A 21,843-nucleotide genomic window follows, 5' to 3' on the forward strand; every position below is an offset into this window, starting at 1 on the left:
GAATAATGCATTAATATGCTAACTATATGACTGTTTTTTAAGGGAACACTGTTTCCCCTGTTCATATAAACACTGGTATGCAAAGCCTAGTATGTGTAAAAATATATTTTTTGAAATCATAAGTACAATGTTTTGGTAATTCAGAGCTGATTTGACTTTTTGAACTTCCCCTTTCTTCTCATATTATTGGTGGACTTCCTCCTCTCCTTCATTAACCATCTATGAGAAGTGAAATTAGATTAAATTCAATGAGGGTGAGCAGAGTATGACTCGGTCACAAGTGTGTGTGTGTGTGTGTGTGTGTGAATGACAGCTCTGTCTCGTGCAGTCATACATGTCTCTGTGGCTTCCTGTCAGCTGCTCTTTCTCTCAGTGACCATCAGTCTATGATATGGTATTTCTCTCTTTATGTGTTTATAAACATTAGGAACATTTGTAAAACTAAATCACATTTACAAAACTGAGCTCAACTGGAGAATGTGAGACTGTAAATATTGCTTATAAAATGCAGTTTCAAGACTACTTCATAAAAAAGTCAGCATTCAACAACTGTATACACGATGAAATAATTCTGCAGTCTATGAAAGCTATTAAAGCAAAGAGCAGCAGCTGTTGTTGTTTGGCGGGCTCGCAGAACATGATCAGAGCGATATTCCAGACTGCCTTCTGACAAAAGACAGCTCAGCTCCAACGTCAGCCCATCACCATTATAATTACAAGTGCAGCTCTGGAGACCAGGAGCAGAGCATTACCGGAAGGATGGGAAAGGAAACTGACGTCCTCTTTGAGCTGAATTACCATAGATTAATGGAGATCTAAATACGCAGGGTAAAAAAAAAAAAAAAACACACTGTACTGAAGGTTTTCATGCAGCATTTATGTGTTTTTTTCTTCTCCAAAGCATTGGACATATGCATCTAAAAAAGAAAAGTTGTCCATGAGTATCCATGTGTGTGGCAGCTGGGCAAGACTCTGTGAAAACAGGATGGAGCTCGGTGGGCAGGCCGGATGTGAAGGGGGTGAGCAGGTGGCAATGAACCCTCTATTGTTGAGGGAGAACGAAGGGTGGGCCGTGTCATTTAACACCTCATAGAAACACAGAGGAGAAACAGACTACTATTATGACCCCTTGAGAAAGACCACCATTTGCCTGCAGAAATGAACAAAAAGCAGAAGGATAAGATATATGTTAAGATATGTTTATTTAAGTTTTGTTTTTGATGGTTTACTAATACAGGGTATATTGTTATTTACTCACCTATTATGCAGCTCATTCTGAATTAAACGTTGTGAAGTGTTGAACACCACTTCCCAGTTCACATTAACTAGAACAGATGTGCTACTGCCACCTAGTGAAGATCTGGCAAAAGTACAAGGTGGATAAAAACACTGAGAGCAAATAGGTTGGGTGAGTTATTTATTATAACACATTCAGCTTAAGAAAGGTACATGTAGTTACAATATTTCTATCATTTCATAATTACTTGGTAGGGGGCTGTATTCCCTGTAATTTAAAAAAAATAGGATTTTTTTGTTGTTGCAACATTAAAATAAGTGTGTACCTTTTATTAAGAACTCAAAGTTTTACATATGCAAAATAACTATTACAGATGACAGAAAACACTGTTAGCATTTTTTCATTTATACTTGTGATAGCAAGTATACAATTAAAGTCGTAGTGGTGCCAGAGAAAATCAGTTAAATTAGGATCAATGCAATAAAAAAAATCAAGTCTGCAGTCAACTTTGGGGGCTAATCTTCATTTTGGTTCACATCATCAAGGAATAGCTTTATATTGTACTTCCTTACAAATATGCTCATACAAATATGCTCAAATTAAGCATGTAGAAAAGACATAAAATTTATCATCTGTACAAAAAAGGCAAAAGTTTGACTCCCTAGACTTGTCAAAATCAACATGCAAATGAAATCTAAAATATATACACACTAATAAAAAATAAACAAAAGCAACCTGAAACAACACTGGTGCACAAACAAACATGATGGACTATAACACAGACCATTATTCGGGACATGCCACTAGGGACATGCAGAGTGGGAATTGTGTCAGCCTATGTATACCACAAAATGAACACACGCTAAATATCTAAAGAAAAGTCCCTTGATTTAACAAAAGCAGGCCTTTGTGGTTTTTCTGTTGTCTATAAAGCATAAACCGAAGTTTAATAGGATGTTAACTCATAGTGTGGGCCGCTACAATGAAGAAATATCAAAGCAAACAGACCAGCCTGGGTGTTAAAGAGTGTTGTTGTATAAATAGACCATTCAGGGGCTCCAGGACTCGTCATGGGCTTTTCATTAATTTATGTGGGCAGCTTCCATGTTCTACACTTCAGACTGGCATATAATGGGCTATTCAAAACTGGACTAAAAAAGATCTGATTAAATATCACAGGGGATAGTGTTACCGACGTAGAGTGAAATCTCATGACTAAACATAATCTTAAAGTTTATGTTTTGTATATACTGTAGAAAAAGAAGGAGATCTGTTGTTCCACGTAAATAAGGAAGGACTGAATAAATTTGTGTGCAAGTGTCCGTGTTTCCTCCTCAGTACTTTGGCACTTTGGTGTAGTCCTCTTGGTGTACACTCTTGCAAAGACCCATAGAAAGTATCATGCCAAGGAGCTGTAAGAAACAAACAAGGGTCACTACACTGAGATCAGAACAGAAATGTGCAATCTGTTCTACAGAAAATTGTCATCTGGGTCGTTACCCTAAGATACAACAGCTAAAAGGTACATATTATAAAAAAGGTACCACTCCACTGACAGTTTAATTTTGATTGTTTTCTTTCTTAAAGTCCATAGCACAACGTCACGGATAATAAACACCTCAACATTTCTTAGTAATGAATAGGCGTATTGTTCATGCTGCCTAGGACGGAGGACATACAACATACCTCAATGACAGCCACACCAAGGCAGATTCCCAAAATAATTCCATAATTTGTGAAGAGCCAGCTCCCCACATTCTCCAAGCAGCCCTGATGAAGACAGAAAAATACTCTGTCAGAAGATCTTTCACCTGAACTAGACCCATTTCCAAATTCATGCTACTCAAGATTTATCAAATTATGAAAGAGAGGAGATATGTGAAATATAATTTGCTAGTCATCATCTTTCCCAGGCGTGTGTAATAAATTTGCCCACAGTGTTTAGCAAAACTATGTATTTATCTATCATATCAAAGGATAGTCCACCCATTCATCTGTTTAACCACCTTCATGTGATTCCAAACCTGTATGACTGACTTACTTAATTGGAACACAAGATATTTTGAAGAATTTGGGTAAAGAGTTTTAGTTCCCATTGACAAGCATATTTTTTGACCATACAATGGATGTCAATGAAATCGAAACTGTTTGGTTACTAATATTCGATATTTGTGGGATGTTTAATATAATAATATTTAATTGGGCAGGCTATCGCTTAAACAACACAGATTTATTCAAAACGCTAGGGAGAAATTGAGACTTACTTAACACATTAAAATGACTAATAGATAAGCAATATTTCCCATACCGTCTCATAGATGGGCCAATCGTTAGATGAGGCCTGACAGAAGCCGCTATCAGCCACATTAGGTGGTGGGAGGGACACATTGTGGCAGGAGCATGGGTACAGTTCCATTGAACTGTTACTAATCATATGGTTCGTATCCCAATCCTCACGTCCATTCCAGCCACAACACTGCATCTGAGACACACAGAGAAGAAACAACAGGGCATGACGTGTCTGATATTGTTGGCTTGACTTGAATTTCCCATTAAAATGTATGCAGTATTCAGCCTAATACACTTTTCCGTTGCAAAAAAATGACAAGGTGATTTAAATATAAGCAAATGAACAGTCAACAGTCTTAACGTCAGTTCTGAAAGGCTAAACTGACAACCTAACAAGCATTTCTACATTCCAGAGCCTTGAACCTCCCACAGAAACCGAGTGGTTTTCATGGCAATACATTCAAATACATAGAGTACATATAATACTCTATCTCTAGTCTGCATTAAAGACAATGTATGAGTTACGCCCATTAATACTCACTGTTCTCTGGAGGTAGTCCCAGGCCTGCTCTGCGGTTTTGTTCTGTCCGGGGTAGTTCACCACAACTTGGGACACAATTTCATTTGCCTCCTTCCTCAACTGCAACGAGAGTTAAGCGGGTCAGTGGTTTATTTTTCTACCCCCAGGTATTTGAGACTCACTTTGCTGACTGAGGAAACAGTTGTTACTAAGCTACTACAATGGAACACAGTTCAAACACACTTGTTTCACACAAATCTTTTCCCATGAGAGAATCATGTGTTGCATTTGTATTGGAAGCAAATCTTCAGCTGTATGCTTATCTTGTCTCCAAACCGGTTCTCGTTTATGTCCAAGATGACAGATAAGCAAATAGCGGACAACATCAATCATCTACTTGCTTCAAATACTTTATGATTTACTGCATATCCTGCTCAGATGCTTCCTATAGCGTCCTCAGAGACACTCGCTGCTGGCTGACCAAGGTGGAGGGATTCGTCCTCATCCTGTGTCCAACATATGTAATTATTTTTCTCATGGATCATCATAGTGAAGGTCTGTTCAACAATAACAATCCTGAAATGCATGTGTTTTTTTGGTATATGCGATAGGGGGCAGTATATTTTCATTTTCAGCCACTGAAAAACTCTTGACCTCGTTTCAAGCTGTTCAAGCCAGAATTCTAAACAAAACCTTCACAATGAATTCTAGCTGGCAAATGGAACACATGGAGATCTGACCTCAACTTTTCCAAAGCATTTTAGCATGCATGCAAGCCCTAAGTGTCTTGCTCACAAAAATGTTTTGATGCTAGGCTTTAAGAGATGGTTCACCCACAATGAAAAATTCTGTCTTCTTAATCAAAACCTGTATGACTTTTTGTCTTCTGTGGAACACAGAAGAAGATATTTTGAGGGCCAACACAACTTTCATTTTATGAACTGGAGACATTTTTTTAAAATATGTTGTTCTGTGTTCCACAGAAAAGAAAAAAATCAAGTCATACAGGTTTGGAATGATATGAGGGTGAGTAAATGATTGCATTTTCATTTTAGAGTGAGCTATCCCTTTACAGCAGCCACATTAGAGCATTCACTCACTCACCAAATCCCGCTGGAAGTAGATGAGAATGGCAGCAGCCACTTGAGCAAGGAGGATGAGCAATAGACAGGTGAAGTACTGTAGAGAGAGAAAAAGACAATGGATTCAGATATCACAGACTCATGTGCACGCCCACCACATATGTCAGTCTCACATATGTACTGCACAGTCTGCACTCTGCACATATGTGCAACAGAAACGCAACAGCTGGTTCTGTCCAGTCTATTCGGGCCATGTGACATGAAACCGCTCAGCACAGCAAATTTGCCCGTGAGAGCAGAAGTTCCTTTTGTACTTCAAGTTTGCATGTGAAAAAAACATGTGATTTACAAAAAAACAAACAGCAACTAAATTAGGATAGATGGTAAAAAGTGTGCTAAACATTGGTGCATTTTTGTGTCTTACCAATCCAAGCAAACAGCGGATTTCATAGATGGACCCCAGGCAGCCCAGAAATCCCAGAAGCATGGAGAATGAGCCCACGCCAATCAGAATATAAGAGACCACCTTCAGGACCATGGATGAATCCTCTGTTAGTGAGAAATACAAACGTAATTCTGGTTACAAACTAATCATAATTGTGTTAATGAGCAGTGATTAAGTTATTTTCCACACTTTGGTAACACTTTCTGTACATTAAAACTGGTCAATTCAATAGTTAACATGAAATAGCAATGAAAATACTTTTGCATCATTTATTAATATTGCTTATTTCTGGGGTAAGTATGACCTTTTTGAATTAATACTTTTATCTTTTATACAGCATTAAATTCTATAAAGTGACAGTAAAGACTTTCACATTGTTTTAATAAATGCTGTTCTTTTGAACTTTCTATTTATCAAAGTATCCTAAAAAAGTACCATGGTTCCACAAAAACACTAAGCAGAAAACTATTTTTAACATCAATAATATGAAATGTTTCTGAAGCACCAAATCAACATATTAGAATGATTTCTGAAAGATCATGTGACATGACAAGAGTACTGACTGTAAATAGAAATAATATAAATAAATTACATTTTAAGATATTTAAAAAGAAAGCAAATTACTTTAAATTGTAATAATATTTCACAATATTACATTTTTTCTTCTGTATTTTTGATCAAACAAATGCAGCTTTGTTGACCATATGAGACTTATTTTAAAAACAATCTTACTGACCCCAAATTTTTAAACAGTAAGAGTATATTTTTAACATTTTAAGTTGTATAAATTAACATACATTTACAAGAAACGATAGCATATTTATAAATTAACATTAATAAATGATGTAACCTTATTTATATTTTACCAGTACTTTTTTATGGTCTGTTGAGGTTTACATTTAGCACAACCACTTCAACTCTACCTAATGAAATGCACTACTGCTGGTCACTTTGCATGCCGAAAACTAATTTTGGTCTCAAATACTCCAAGCCAGTAAATACAGTCTCGGGTTGTCCTCATGAATATGCATTGTGTAATGTTGAGATGGGGTTGGCAAGTCTCCCTTGTGATCCTGACTGAGACATGACGGCCTATAGTACCGGGCGATGCTCACTGTACGCTGTTGAACAGTTGGGTCAGACATTCTGTGGCTTCACCTCAAAGCAGCAGCACATTCTCCAACTGTGTTCTGGTCCTGCTTCAGTCAGGCTTTCATGCGTATTGACTGAAAAGCCTCTGTCATATCATCCTGCCTTGAAATACCTCAATGGCTCCCCAGCAAAAACAACATTACCACAGACAGCCTTGCAAACAATACCACAGTGTGACTGTGGGTGCAGAGGACACAATGGCCCATCATGTGACCCGATGCAATCATCATTACGAAACCAAGCACTTAGATGAGACGACCATCTCGACCCTGATGATTACAGCATGCGTCAAAGCACAAATAACAGAATGAGTTAATCTTTTCACACGGTTGAAAAGGCACTGTCTACATCTTACATAATTTAGGCTATTTAGTAATTAATGATTAAGAGAGAACTGGACACTGGGAAACCCACACGCTGGAAACGGAGAACCAGCGGACTGCATTCAGTAAGCAAACAAATCCAGGAACCCAAGGAACAGTGTGGACTGAGTGAGTTATCTTATTTGGAATCATTTCAGCTCATTCTGTTCATTGCAAAAAAAAAATAATAATTCTCACAAGATTCGCAGCAGTTGGTTGTTCTGAAATGTTCGACTTAACTATTGGTAAACAGCTGTTGATGCGATTAAAAACAAATGGAAATACTGAGATGAGGCTCTTTTGTGCCATGTGGTAAATATTATCAAAATTCTCTGTCGCCGTAACAATCCCACAAACAATAGCAGAACAAAGAACAAGACCTTTTTCCTTAACAAAGCAAATGCCTTTTTAAGTGCAACCACTATGTTCAGCAGAAACCAAGTTCAAAGCATTTGGCCGATTGCAATGAACGCAACGATTCTGTTTCAATTATTCCATCCAGTGCCCAAACCCCAAGAATGGGCAGTGACATTGCAAATAAAAGCATTAAACAAGTCTGCGTTTCAGCTTTGAATGCGTGGGCCTTTGTAGCTTCAGTACTGTAAATCTCAAACCACCCCATGCTGGTGAAGTGCCTAATGGGTGTCTAACGGAAACAGGAAAATCCTCTAGGGATCAGTTGAGCCAGTGAAGGCCACTGGCATCTGGATTAAAGAAACAATGATGTTCAGAAAACTTTTTTTAACGATGGGCTCACAGTTTGTATGCATGGCTGGGAGTCCCAACAAACAGCCAGCAGCCACTGTGCACTGCAGGAATGTGTCTGTCAGATGAATTATGACGTGCAAAGGAGGAATACGAGAGGCTGACAGATTCACTGCTGTTGGTATCATGCTCTGGTGCGAGCCTGCACTTTTTAAAATCCGTTTTCTGCTCTGAACAATCAATCAAACAAAAAACATTTTATGGCGCAGCCACTCAGACTGGGTTCATGTCTTGGGTCAGGCTCACTACATTTTGCAAGACAACCTTTAAAAAGCTCTGACCCTTTCCAAGTCAACTACTGTAATGGTTCCGTAAATCTGAGGACTGTCAGTGCGCTTTGAGCAGTGTTGATTTTCACACAACCTTATGTTGTAGACTAAAATAAAATTCAGTCAATAATAGTTTGTCATGTCATATTCATTTATTTTAGTCAGTTTTACTTGGAATAAAATGGCTTCTAATTTTAGTCTATGAGAAAGAACAAAATTAAGGTAAATATTTAAACATCTTATATATTACATTTAAACCAGCATTCATTCTCTGTTCAGTTTTATCTTATGCCATTTTATCTTATGTCAATCCACAGCATTTTTATTTTTATTTTACTATTTTACTACTACTACTACTATTGAAAGCATTCATATTTTTTCTAGGATTTTCCTTTTCAAAACGGTGTTAGTTTTAATTTCTTGCAGTGTTTTTTATTATATATTTTACTAAATTTTCCCCAACATTTTAGCTACGAGAATTTAATCATCTTTATGATGTGTATTTCTATTGATGAAATCAAAAACCCTTCATTAACCACTTTGTCAGTAATTATGTTGGCACTGGCTTTGAGAAACACTACTGATTAAAAGTTTGGCATAAGCAATTTATTATTTTTATTCAGAAAGGATGTAATAAATCAAAAGTAATGACTTGGCAGTAATGACTTTACATTGCTACAAAAGATTTTTATTTCAAACAAATGGCGTTCTTTCAAACTTTCTTAAATAATAATCAAATAATATCACAGTTTCCACAAAAATATAAAGCAGCACAACTGTTTTCAACACTGATAATAATATGAAATGTTTCTTGAGCAACAAATCAGCCAATTAGAATGATTTCTGAAGGACCATGTGACACTAAAGACTGGAGTAATGGCTGCTGAAAATTCATCTTTGCCATCACATAAATGAATTACATTTTTAAATACATTAAAATAGAAAACAAATTATAATTTTAAATTGTAATTACATTTCACATTATTTCTGTTTTACTGTATTTTTGAATAAATAAGTGCAGCCTTGGGGTGCATAAGAGAAATCTTCCTGTTCCCAAACTTTTGAACTGCAGTATAGATTAAGACCACATAGAATTAAGTGACAGAGGCAGACAGAGGGTCATTCTTTTGTATATACTTGCTCACTAGTGTTAATTTGTTCTTTCCAATGACTAATGCATGGAGAGGCCTGATCTGAGCATTGACGTGATGCATGCTAATGAGACAGCCGCTAAAAGAGGCCTGTGTGGCAGCGAGTGAGCACCTGCAGACTGCCTCAGACGTGCTATGTCACACACAGGCCCTGCCTGGCTCGCGCACAGAGCCGTGAACTCAATAGCTGATCCAGAGCCAGCTGTGAACATGTAGCTCCGGCCTGCTTGGCAGTGTCTGTAAGACCCAGACCCAGTGACCCAGAGCTCCCTGTAATGGCCTCTGGGATGGAAAACAGATCAAACAGGGGGGAGGGGTGATGAAAAATACAGAGCCCATCGTGGACAATCTGTCCAAAAGCCTGAATCATGCGCTTTAAGACAAGACTAACAGTGATCATCAAACAAAATGAAACGAGAGACAGATGGCCCCTGTAAAAGTGGGTCTGAGTCACTGGCGCACGAGCCCAGGGGGTTTTATTCAAAGGTAGAATGGGATAAAACTTCACTAATGAGAGCATAAAAAGACAAGACCGACGACCAACTCTTCTCATCGCTTCCTCTGGATTTTACTACAACCAACTAACAGCAAAAGAACTCTCCCACGGGGCATTAAATAGCCTTTTAGATTAATGTGAACGCATTTCAAACCATCCCAGAGAAAATGGCCAGGAGAGTAGATTTAGGTTATTAGGAACATCATTTTCCTGCTTGTTCGCCTGCATGATGTTTTATGGTTTTCTCTTAGTTGCACACATTTTATGCAGACACTTACGCAACACCGCAATGAGGCTCTGATTGTCTAGGAGGATCCACAGTCCAAATCCCATAATCGTAGCGCCGAAGATCTGTAGAGAGACAAAAAGGAAAAGACAGGGGGCAGAGGAAGAGAGAGGAAAGAAAAAAGACGGAGAGAATCAATCATGTGCCGCAGGACAGGAGGGGAACGAGGGGCCCCACATTTCAGTTTACAAGCTGCAACTTGTTCACTCCAAATCTCTTGGACAAAACTAAAGATGGAAAGTCTAGTATTAATGTGTTCCCTGAAAGACAGGAAGGTTGTGTGCTGGTGTGTGTGAGAGTATGTAACAAACACACTAATCCTGGCCCGTAGGAAGCTATGAACTGTTGCCTGATCTCTAACTGTGGGGTTCCAGTTCTGCTTTGCTCTCAGCTCACATCTGGGACTGATTGGGCCATGCTTCTGCGTGGCAGTGGCAGGAGGGGAGGGGAGGGGGAGCTCAGCGGATCTTCCATGAGTTTAAGAACACCATAGCCTTCCCTAAACCCACTCGGACAAGCGCTCCGTCTCCTCTCCTTATGTCTAACAGCAGGGCACATGCTGGGGTGTGTGGTTTAGGGGTGCATGCTGGAGCACCAAAAGCCCCGATGTGCTCACAGTAAACTTCTTTTGCGTTCTTAGATTAGGGGTCAGGTTTAGGTTTTTCCAGAAAGGTCAGTTTGGCAGTTTGAACAGTTTGGCCTGATTTTGCCTCAAATTATGTCACACCAGTTCGATCCTCGATTTCGCTTTAAGTATATTTGTCCCTTCATTTGTCAAAATGCTGTTTAAGCTTATTTTGACTAAGGTTTATGATGTCTGCATACAGATCCTCTAGTTAGTCTGGTTCAGCTTCACAAATAAGGTGCATGGAAATACAGAAAAAAACAGTGATGAAGGTAAACCCAGCAACACTGTAATTTCTTGATGGATTATTTTATTTAAATCAAAATCAATGCATTTCAGCACACAGCTCTTTGTTAGTGCAAATCCTACAAAATGCTAAAATCTAAACATAAACATCCATACAATACAATGGTATTGTAATGTTTTATACAATTTTAAAATATTAAATGTTTTAATTAATATTCATATAAAAAGTTATTTCACTAAAATGTATTTATTTTATTGAAATATTATTTTTTTTTATTATTGTCTTCTTTCTTTTCTGTGTTTCATTTCTATGTACTAATCTAATGTAATCGCTTTGGATAAAAGCATTTTCTAAATAATATAAAATGCTGTTGTAATGAATAATTGAATAAATGTAAATGCAAAGACAAGAAATTGCCAATCAGTAAGACCTAATTATGTTGTCATATGTTTGATTTCTTTAAACATTTTCCTGGGCTCATTTAAACATGTATTTAACTGCACTGGTTGGGTTACAAATGGTTGGAATAGATCATTGGGCTTTTCCTGTGCTCTTTGAGCCTGAGCACCCAGGACTGCAGAGAATAAACTTGGATCAGAGATTTCATATTTTCTTTTTCCTACATGGAACAAGCCCAAGGATGACAAGAGAGAGCAGGCTGTTTCTCTCTGAGATGGAGAAGAGTAAACTGTCTGGGTAACAAATGGCAAACACTTCATCTGGATGATAACTAGAGTGCATTCTTGTGACAGAGAGATGCGAAACTGCTATGGCACACCTACAACTAATAAACATGTGTTGTTGTTTTTCATCAACAGGATTGACTTATTTATATGAATGTGGGCCCTGGTTCAGTGAATATCAGTGTTAAACTAAGGTAAAGAAAACTGGGACACCAGCTATGAGTGAGCTAAAAAGCATAATTTATAAAAAGAAACTGGCTTGGGAAAAGGTTTGGTAGAATGTTTCAAAAACCTTCCAAGAACAGTTTGCCCAAATCTAATGCAGTAACACTTTATAATAAGTTTAAATTTGATTATGTTTGTTATTTTCTGTAATGTTAATTTTTAACAATAGAGTATTTAAAAATTAACATTAACCTATATTAATAAATGCTGTAAAAAACAGTTTATTATTAGTTCATGATACTTAGTGCATTAAAAAATGTTAACCAAACTGGGCCTTATTCTAAAAATGTTACATCTAATGCTAACATTCTGTTGCTGAGGTTTATTAGTCCTAATCAAGGAACAATAACAAAGCACATCAAATGACTGAAATAACTGAACTTGTTCTTTAAAAACTAAAAAGAGAAACTTACAAAGAAGATTAAGTTGAAGAGAAACAGGAAGTACTTGGTGGCAGCGATGCATCCTTTCCCCATTTTGTTGACCTGTAAAAACCCAAAACAGAAAAACAGCAGTAAATTAAGGATCAGTGTATATGATACATGACACAGATTAAGAGAAATGGCAAATGGGCAACATAATTCATTCATTGAAATGAACAGACAGCTGTAAGGATAACAAAAACTATTCTGGTAAGATTAGTGATGAGAGCTAAACAGAACAAAAATAGAATCTGTAAACAAAGGTACACAGTTTTCATCATGCACAGACTATTATTAATATATATGTTTTCTACAGTTTAAGTATATTCAATACCGCTTCCCCTTGCTTTCAGACAGAGCATGCTGTCATAGTCAGATAAATCTATGGAGTACACAGATCTAAATTCCACGGGATCGGTCAATATGCTCCTCTGGACTGCGTGATGGCTGTTGCCACAGTTTTTTGACGATGACCCATATTCCTGCTATCATTAATAGGTTAGTATTATACAGGCTTCTCGTGCTATTTGTGGGACTGATGGTGTGCTGCATGGCACACTTCGGCACATCAATGACCTCAGAGAGGGCGAAAGAATTGTGAGTGATGATAAGCAGATAGGCTATAGAGCGGATCAGGCCACAGATGGAGAAAATACTATTGCTGGAGCCATTGATGGACAAGCACAGGAGCTCATTCAAAGCTTTCTTACAGTGGAGATGAATGGATGGACTTTCATTCCACCTCCCAGAGATACTATACGAGAGATACTACATCGGAAGAACCTCTTTTACAGTGAAATTAAATCAGTGAAGATCACCTTTGACTGGGAGTATCAATATTTAAGCAGGGGAGCAGCAGAGAATTTTATGGGTACATATACTGTTCAAAGATATATATATGGCATCTTTATGATGCACATTTTTTGTTGATGAAATCCAAAAACTTTTTATTATTAGCCACTTTTGTCAGTAATTTCATTTCGATCAAGGTTTGAGGTCAGTAAGTGTCAGATTTTTTTTCTTTATAGAAGAAATCAATACTTTTATTCAGCAAGTATGCATTAAATTGCTCAAAAGGGAAAGTGTAAAGACTTTTATAACATTACTTACAAAAGATTTCTATTTTAGGTAAATTATGCTCTTTGAACATTTTATTCATCAGTGAATTCTAAAAAGCAGCACAACTGCATCGACACTGATAATAATGAATGTTTTCTATTAGACTGATTTCTGAAGGATCATGTGACACTGAAGACAGAAGTAATGGCTGTTAAGATCAAAGGAATAAATTACATTTCAGAATATATTAACATAAAAACAAAAAAAATTCTAAATTTTAATAATATTTTATTGTATTTTTGATCAAATAAATGCAACCTTAGTGAACATAAAAGACTTATTAAAAAATACTAACCCAAAGTGAGTGTATATACATAAACATACTTCAATAAATGTTGCTTTGGATAAATGTGTCTAAAAGAGGATAAAAGTGGATAAAGGAGTCAAAATATCCCATAAGCCAATGTCTGTCCACAGAGTTTCTTAGTCTTTTTTTTCTTGTAACAGAAAGGAAAGCATTCTATTCAAACTTCACAAGCAAACTTACATGAACTACTAGTTTTATTTTTAAACTTGTGAAACAAGAATACAATTTAAAACATGTTTAACTTGCTTGTTTCATTTTAGTTTTGAAGAGAGAACCACAGTGCTACTGTGCAAAGGCCAACCAGCTCAATTAAAAATCTCTCATATTTTTCTACCATGGGAGAGCTTGTAATGTTTTTTTCAGATGCAACAGAAGTCTGTGGAATCAAATTACCTGTACTTCCTCCTCATTCTGCAGAGTGAAACAAGGCCTTATTTTTACCTTAAGTGAATTTCCTGATGTCTGTACCACGTCTTACACAAGACATCAACAAAAAGGGGTTATAAACAAATTCACCCTTAACAAAATCCCTGTTTTGATTTGGATCAAGGTCAACATTGAGCTGATGTACCATTTATGAAGGTCACAGATATTATGTCTACACACATGTAACTTATCCAACCTCAGTCAGACAGATAAAAAGTGTGTCACAATGCACTAAAATTTGAATTAGGCCAGCACACCACCACAGGGAGAGACATGGCAATATATATTAACAAGACCTGTTTATCAGTAGTAGTCGATCTTATCTCTTCACTGCTGAAATTGCTTTAGCAGCAAAATAACCTTAAATCACCTGAAAAGCAAAGTAAAGCTTGTGAAATGAGTACTGCCACTTTGTGAGTATCTATTAAGCAATTACAATTATCCTTTGAGGAGAGCCAGGCTCAGCTCTCATTCTGAAGTTCATCAGCATTCAGCTCATCTACCCAGTGTACACTGGGGCTCTAATTCACACCCCGATCTTCGACCACCCTCCCCCACACTCGCACAGATAGAACCAGCTTTGATTTCCCACCACGACAATGGCAGCTTTCAGCCAAGTTTTTCAAATCGAACAAAAGGAGAAACTCCACACACTCAGGAGCCCACTTTAGCCTTGAAGTTACCACCAAACTGATGACATCCCCACAGGGGTGGCAACTTTAACATCCAAAGTAAACATGTGCACAAGTGTTATGGAATCTGTTACTAAAAGCACAAGCATCTTTGCTGATTGAGCAAGCATGCTTTCTATAATGCCATTGAGCTTCCATGCAATCTGTTAAGCTATAAAATGAAGCCTAGAGCTGATGATTCAAGGCCTTCTAGTCTTTGTCACTTCCACGACAACTTCATTTGAACTTGCGCATGCCAAACAGTTTGCCATGGTAACCATCAAGTGGGCTGGCATGAAGGGGTGCAGAGTGTCCCCTCTTGAGAGACTAAACAGTCTCACACTCCTCACAGCATGCAGAAAAAAAGAAAAGTGAAACCCCAAATAAGGGGAAGCCCACTGGGGCCAATGGCCTTGTCTATCCACAGTTACTTCAGGCAGAAACAAGGCTTACATTCATTAGAACGGTTAATCTCTCCACCTGAACACAAAGACCAACTTGATGGCACCAGTCGTGTTAAAGTGGGCTGCACAAGCAGCTACTAAAATGGCCCAAAGAGGTTATTAAAGTTGATTAGTTTTATGATGAATGATGATTATGATTTAGAAAAGCAATAGTATTTTAACAACAGGGAGGAACCAATGTTTCTGTCTGAAACATCACCTATTAATGGAATGCAAGCAAACTGGAACTGCAATTCAAAAGAAAGTGTTATTGTTTAGAAGTTGTTATAGCGAAACTCAGATTTGTTATGTTTTATCAACTTCGTCTCAGATGTGTATCTTAAAATTCCTGGTGAACTTAAAGTAAACACAAATGAGATGAGAGTATAGAGCTATACAAATATGGATGTGGATATCATAGACCAGATCATTTGGTTTTAGAAAAAAATCGATTCAAAATGTTTTCACTGGCCATAATGTAATATCCTGGTGTCTATTTGTCTCCATTTATTCTCATTGCTGTCTAGAAGACACAGCTTAGACGGTGAAGATCTGAGTTGTGATTTTTCTTTCCTAAGGGTATGTTTGCCTCTGCTAATTTAAAAATAAATAAATAATGTATACAATGAATGCATACACTTTGCTTGAGCACACAAATTTGACTGTAAATCAAACTTGCGCTACTGTATAAATTAATCAGTAAATTATTAAAAATATAATGTATTATTGTTACTAGGCTATAAATTTCACCCAAAAATGAAAGTTCTTTCATCATTTACTCACCCTCAAGTTGTTCCAAACCTGTATCAATTTCTTTCCTCTGTTGAACATCAAGATATTTTAAGGTGAAAGTTTCTGGTCATCATTGACTTCCACTGTGTTTTTTTTTTTTTTTTTTCATACTATGGATGACAATGGGGACCAGCAACTGTTTGGTTATCCACATTTTTTTTTATATATCCTCTTTTATGTTTAAAACAAGAAAAAAACATATAGGTTTGGAACAAATTGAGGGTGAGTAATGACAGACAGGATTTTTATTTTTGGGTGAACTACCCCTTTAATCCAATCAGCAAAATCATAGAGCTTAATTTGTAGGCAAAGGTAGATTCAACCTACACAGTTATCGTGTCAATCAAATTCCTATTCACCTCCAAACAGAAAAAAAAGTATATTTCAATTCTCTTGCCAAATCACTTACAGTTGTAAACCGACCTGACCTACATTCGACAGATCTCATATTACAGTTCATAAGCAGTGAATTAAACCATCCTCACAAAGAGAGCTCCCTAAAAAACTATTAAAGCAGAAAAATAGTCTACAGATTTTGTGCAGGCAAAACGGGCTTTTCCATAACCCTGAACAAAACTAACAAGTAAATCATTTTGAGGACTATGAGCAATACATTGTAAACACTTCTTATCCTGACTGATAATAACAGCTCAAGGACAATTTTTTTTATAAACTGAAAGCGAAATCATGACAATGAGTAGGAGAATAAACAACCCCTGACATATTTTCATAATGTTTTATAGAAGTAAACTATGAATAGGAAATTAAATCCAAACTAGAACAGTTAAACAGAGTTATTAGGAAAGTTGAAAAAGCGACAACTGTAAACTCTGTTCACTTTTACTGCATTAACACACAAACTATGCTACTCACAAAATCTGTTACACATGGCACGCCAAAACATTAAAACTGATTGTGATATTAAAACATTTGAAAAGAAATGCAGGGACGCCTTCTAACTGACCAACTCGTGACTATCTAGGCTATTTTAACTTTTCATTTCATTCACTTTACCATCTTCAGTTGTTTGAGATGTAGGCTATAACCTGACGAAACATTCAGAATAAGATATACAACATTCATTACATAAAAGGTTATGTTTTCAAAAAAATACTCACGTATAGTGTCGGGATGAGAAAATGAGAAAAGTACAATAGATGTCAGCTGCTCGTCTCGTCCAGCGTCCTTGAGTCTAGTGCGAGTGAGCCGCCTGGAGTTGTAGGATAAAGGCTGCTCACAGTCTCCACCAAGTGGCTTTGATTAATTCTAGCCCAGCGGGCCACTGTCCACTTGGGGGCCTCAGTGAACTGCTTAGACATCCACAAAATATCTTTGAAATTCATGACAGTTATATCTAAACGTGTTTAACAAACTTTTTTTTATTTTTGTCCCTTGAAAATGTGTCAGGTGATCCATAAGCAAATATTTTCAGACCCAATTTAAGAATTAAATCATTTCAGCTAAAGTGTAAAAGAAAAACTCTGTAGCCTAGCAAAAGTTAAGAACTTTGTTTACTTTACCTCCAACTAGAAAGCATATGAAGTGCCTTTTTAGAATGTATTTTTCTTGCACAGGAAGATACATCCTGAGCATCTAAACCACAGGGGTAGAAAGAACTGGTTTTAACTAGTTATTGTTCACACTTTAGTCTCACGTGTCTCTTTTTCTAGACATCCTCTAGATAGTTCACAACTGCAGACAGTTTGGATGCTGTATGTTTGTCGACTCTCATAGACTCTCATAGCAAAGAATAAAATAGGCCTAATACAAACACAAAAGCCAACTCAATATCTTCCTTTCAGTCTCAACCAAGAATTTGTCCATGACGCTACCTAATTAACTGGCTTCACACTCAAAGTCGTCTATGAGAAAACTAGCATTCATGTAAAGAATGCCATGTGCTGAAAAGTGGATACATGCAGGAGCTTAAATGACAGCATGTGGGGGCGAAAAGAAAAGTGAAAGCTTCACCAGAGGGGAAACCCAATTACTTGAGCTAGAAGCATGCAGGACATTTAGAACAGCTGAGCTGGACCAATAGCTACTTAACAAACCTGGTCCCCAATCACAGCTGTCATCAACAAACAATAATGAAAGTGAAAGATGCATTCACTTAAGAAACCCCATCTGCTGCAGCTGAAATGTGGATACAAACTTTTTAGATACTAAATAAATGACAGCATGTATAAAACCCCCAACACCCACAGTAACTTGGGCTAGAAACAAGCATTACATTCAGGACAGTTATACTTCATTGTGCAAATATATGTACATTTAGGCTATTGAATTTCCATATATGAAATTTATCCTCATATTAAGTAAAACCTATATAAACCTATTAGAAATTACAGAAAATATTAGTATATTAACATATCTAGCTATGTAGGATATGCTCATGTACTATGTGTAATACATTTTTGGACATAAATGTAACGTACACATACAGTATATCCATCCTAAAACTGCTCAATAAGTATATGGCACGCATTTTAAAAAGTATTACAAAAACATACCGATTTTTGTATCATTTTTTAAATATAATTGCATATATAATATTATATTGTTGATATACTGCAACATGTAAAACCATATAAAATTTTCATATACATATTAACATGTTATATTTTATTTTGGATATTTTCCACATCATAAACTTATATTTTCATCTACCCAGAGGAGGAATGAGAAAATTATATAGGCTATTACCTAATTTGTAATGTTTACAATATACGTCATATATGATATAGGGCAATATATCTTACAGTATGTGCTGCAATATTTCCTGTCCAATGAACAAATCTTTTGTCAATGAGAAAGTGAAAGCAGCATTTGCGCTGAGAAATATAATCTTCTAAAAAAGTCCTGACAAGGGGAAGCCCAGTTATCTGAATCAAACACAAGCAGTACATTCAGGACAGTTGAGCTGTATCATTACCTAACAAACCTGCGCCTCATTCCAAGCCTTCATAACAACGAATATTGAAAGAGAAAGCACCAGTTCTAAAAATCGCCAAGGATATATAATACCACATTTTCTGTGATAGTTCAGTGGCATCAGTGACTCTGTTTTAATACATATTAGACCTCATCCAACTGCTTTTGGATACAGCTCTAAACACCTTTAGCTACAGATGAGAATCAGAGCTCCTTCTCTGGGTAAAAATCAGTCAATCATTCCAGAATACTTTTTCCATTTGAAAAACTTTAGATTTATTAAGCACATTCACTGTTTCTCTACAAAAAGTAGATACATACCTGTCATACATGTTTTTTTTTTTTCAAAACACATAAAAGAACCAAAAACAAATATACTAAAAATTAACATTGCAATCATCTTTCTCAAAAACAAATACAAATAAAGTTGCAAGTTTACAGATGTTTAAGTGTTACACATTCCTGAATCATTCAAATATTTACAAAGCAAAAAGTGACTTAAAAAGATACTGAGTCTAGTATATATATGATCATAAACTGTGCTTTGACTTAAATCATGGTCCATTGTTTTGCTAATTAACTATTACTAAACTCAAGAGAGATGTACAGTATAAATAAACAAACATCAGTTTGGTTTTGAAGTACTGCAGTTAATATAGAATTATGAAATGGGTTCATCACACACCTCCTCTGTCTGAAATACTGTCTAACTTGCCCTTTCCAAAGCACATATTCATATGATCCTCTGATTTCCCTTTGGAATAAAGTCATTTGTGTTTCACTGGAAGCAGTATCTAAGATCTACGGGAAGGCAGTGTGACTGTCCACATCTCAAATGACAGTTCTGTGATGGAAGCATATACTATTAGGAATAACACCTGCTAGATCTAATTATAGAGTAATCATTTATACTATTTTTCACAATTAACTCTGATTGCCGATATTGGGCAAGACGTTATTAGTATGATAGAAGAAATGCAACATTCGCTTATGGCTACATCATAGTGACAATAAAAAGTGAATAAAAGTTCAACATGCTAACAGTTTTTAATTAACACTGTGGAAGGTGAACAGAAGTATTGTTCACTGATTATATCTTTTACTAATCTGACATTTTATATTTATAAAAGTGCTACATTTTAGCGCTACTGTCGATCTGCATTGTTGACTTCATGCAACAATCACTAAAGGCATTAAGCATATCTTACTACATACACTTCTAAAATGTATGATTGTTGTGCATAATGGTAGTTGTTAAAAGAATAGTTCACCCAAAACAGAAAATTCTCTGAAGTTCACTGTCAATGACGAGACACAAAGAAACCATCATGAATTCAGTTGTATGAAGCACTATTATGATATTCCTTTTTTGTTCCATAGAAGTTTTGCACCAAAATAAAAATAAATGTTGTTGCACTTGCACTTTTGGGGGAACTGTCCCTTTAATACTCTTTCAAAGTTTGCAAGAGTAAAACCATTATTAGCCTACGGCTTGAATGTCATGAAAACATGGAGATCAGAACATGGAAGTAAAAGCAAAAAAATCACCTGAATCCTCAAAAGATTTTTCAACTGACTTATTCTCTGTAATCTTTTAATCTGTCATATATGGGGAGTTTTACCGAGTTTATAACTGCACTATTTACTTCCGTAAATGTTGTGCAAATGTCCATTAGGTATATAAAGTAGTAAAAAAAAAAGTTACATCTGAATTGATAGGGGTAGAATTTCTTTGTTTGAAGCAACAGAGCTGCATTTGACAGTAATACATTTACAACTACAAAGTTAACAAGGTACTTTCTGGAATACACACATTAAATACCATTTAATACTACATTCATTATTCTTACCATATCACAAAATGTACTGTTGGGAACCTAAATTCAAAAGGAATGTATTTGCAAAGTCTTCACTTTGCAATTTTAACAGCAATTTACCTGAATTACAAATGAATGAAATAAATCTATTAGAAATGTTAGTAACTACAAGTAAATGTAACAGTTGCATTTCTGTAATATTAGATTCAAATTTGTATGCATTTATTAATTTTGTATATATGCCATTCCTTGTTTTAACCTTTGTCTTGTATTAATTGTTGTACGTTGTGTCATGCTGTGCCTCTTGTGCCTGGTGAATAAAACCAGTACCATTATAAAATTACATTCTTGCCATAGAATAACACACCACACAGAGGAAGTTCACTAAACTCTTACTTAATGTGACATGAATTGCGGGCATCTTCTCAAACTAATATGACACTTTTGGGATTCTCTGACATTTATAAATGTGCCATAAATATACCCTCCATACAATAAATTCTCAGAAAATGCTTTTACAAAAAAGTGAGCTGTCAAATAATTATACCCACTGTGGTGAACTTAATGTAACAAAAACAATAGTCATGATCTGTGGCCCTCTGTATCTAAAGAGAGTAAATACCCAGATATTGTACTTAAATAAAATGGAAATTCCCTACAAACAGAGGTTGATTTTCAGTCAAGTGTAAATTCATTTGGTCCAGGCAGTGGTGCTACTGTATTCAAAGCATTCTGTGCTGCCAATCTACTCATCTAACAAATTGCTGGCCTCCTTCATATCTTTTTCGCGCGCCGGCCGAGGTGATGATAGTAACTCAAGGTGACGAAGAGGAAGAAGGTTTCACTGAGAAGAAGAACGATTGCTCCGTTGGACAGTGTGCCCATCTCTAAGAGGGTGATGGATGTCACTGGGGAAAAAAATGAGTACAGAGACTAATTTGTAAAGTCAGACAAAGTAGTAGTCTGAAGCATATACTGTACAGACATTTAGCAAAAGACGAAAGAGTGCCATGCAGCATAGCTACAGTACAACACTCAACTCACAAACCTATTTAACTCGCAAATGTATACAATGAAA

The 21,843-nt window shown here is 36.4% G+C and overlaps 2 protein-coding genes across 4 annotated transcripts in view; both read right to left on the reverse strand.

Annotated features, from left to right (window-relative positions):
• Nucleotides 1-1,400: 1,400 nt before the first annotated feature.
• Nucleotides 1,401-17,281, reverse strand: cd82a (CD82 molecule a). The gene is made up of 9 exons (XM_058783508.1): nucleotides 17,133-17,281; nucleotides 12,248-12,319; nucleotides 10,047-10,119; nucleotides 5,553-5,677; nucleotides 5,151-5,225; nucleotides 4,068-4,166; nucleotides 3,546-3,719; nucleotides 2,924-3,007; nucleotides 1,401-2,649 (listed from the first exon to the last, which is right to left on the reverse strand). Exons 2-9 carry the CDS (start codon nucleotides 12,308-12,310, stop codon nucleotides 2,572-2,574), a joined length of 771 nt encoding a protein of 256 aa, XP_058639491.1. The 5' UTR covers nucleotides 12,311-12,319; nucleotides 17,133-17,281; the 3' UTR covers nucleotides 1,401-2,571.
• A 1,927-nt stretch (nucleotides 17,282-19,208) lies between these two features.
• tp53i11a (tumor protein p53 inducible protein 11a) overlaps nucleotides 19,209-21,843 on the reverse strand; it is a 28,749-nt gene continuing 26,114 nt past the window's right edge. For all 3 annotated transcript variants that reach the window (XM_058783538.1, XM_058783540.1, XM_058783539.1), the window contains one exon: nucleotides 19,209-21,673. In XM_058783538.1, coding sequence (XP_058639521.1) covers nucleotides 21,540-21,673 — 134 coding nt within the window. In that variant the 3' untranslated portion in view covers nucleotides 19,209-21,539. The remainder of the gene's footprint in view (nucleotides 21,674-21,843) is intronic.

The sequence above is a fragment of the Onychostoma macrolepis genome, chromosome 07 (genome assembly GCF_012432095.1).
Source record: "Onychostoma macrolepis isolate SWU-2019 chromosome 07, ASM1243209v1, whole genome shotgun sequence".
Taxonomy (NCBI): domain Eukaryota; kingdom Metazoa; phylum Chordata; class Actinopteri; order Cypriniformes; family Cyprinidae; genus Onychostoma; species Onychostoma macrolepis.

Excerpts from the sequence above, each read along its gene's own strand:
- cd82a (XM_058783508.1), bottom strand. The coding sequence starts at position 12,310 with ATGGGGAAAGGATGCATCGCTGCCACCAAGTACTTCCTGTTTCTCTTC. Across the intron at positions 5,678-10,046 it reads GAGCCTCATTGCGGTGTTGC|AGGATTCATCCATGGTCCTG; the intron begins GTAAGTGTCTGC and ends TCTCACTAACAG. Across the intron at positions 3,008-3,545 it reads ATTGGCCCATCTATGAGACG|GGCTGCTTGGAGAATGTGGG; the intron begins GTATGGGAAATA and ends TGTCTTCATCAG.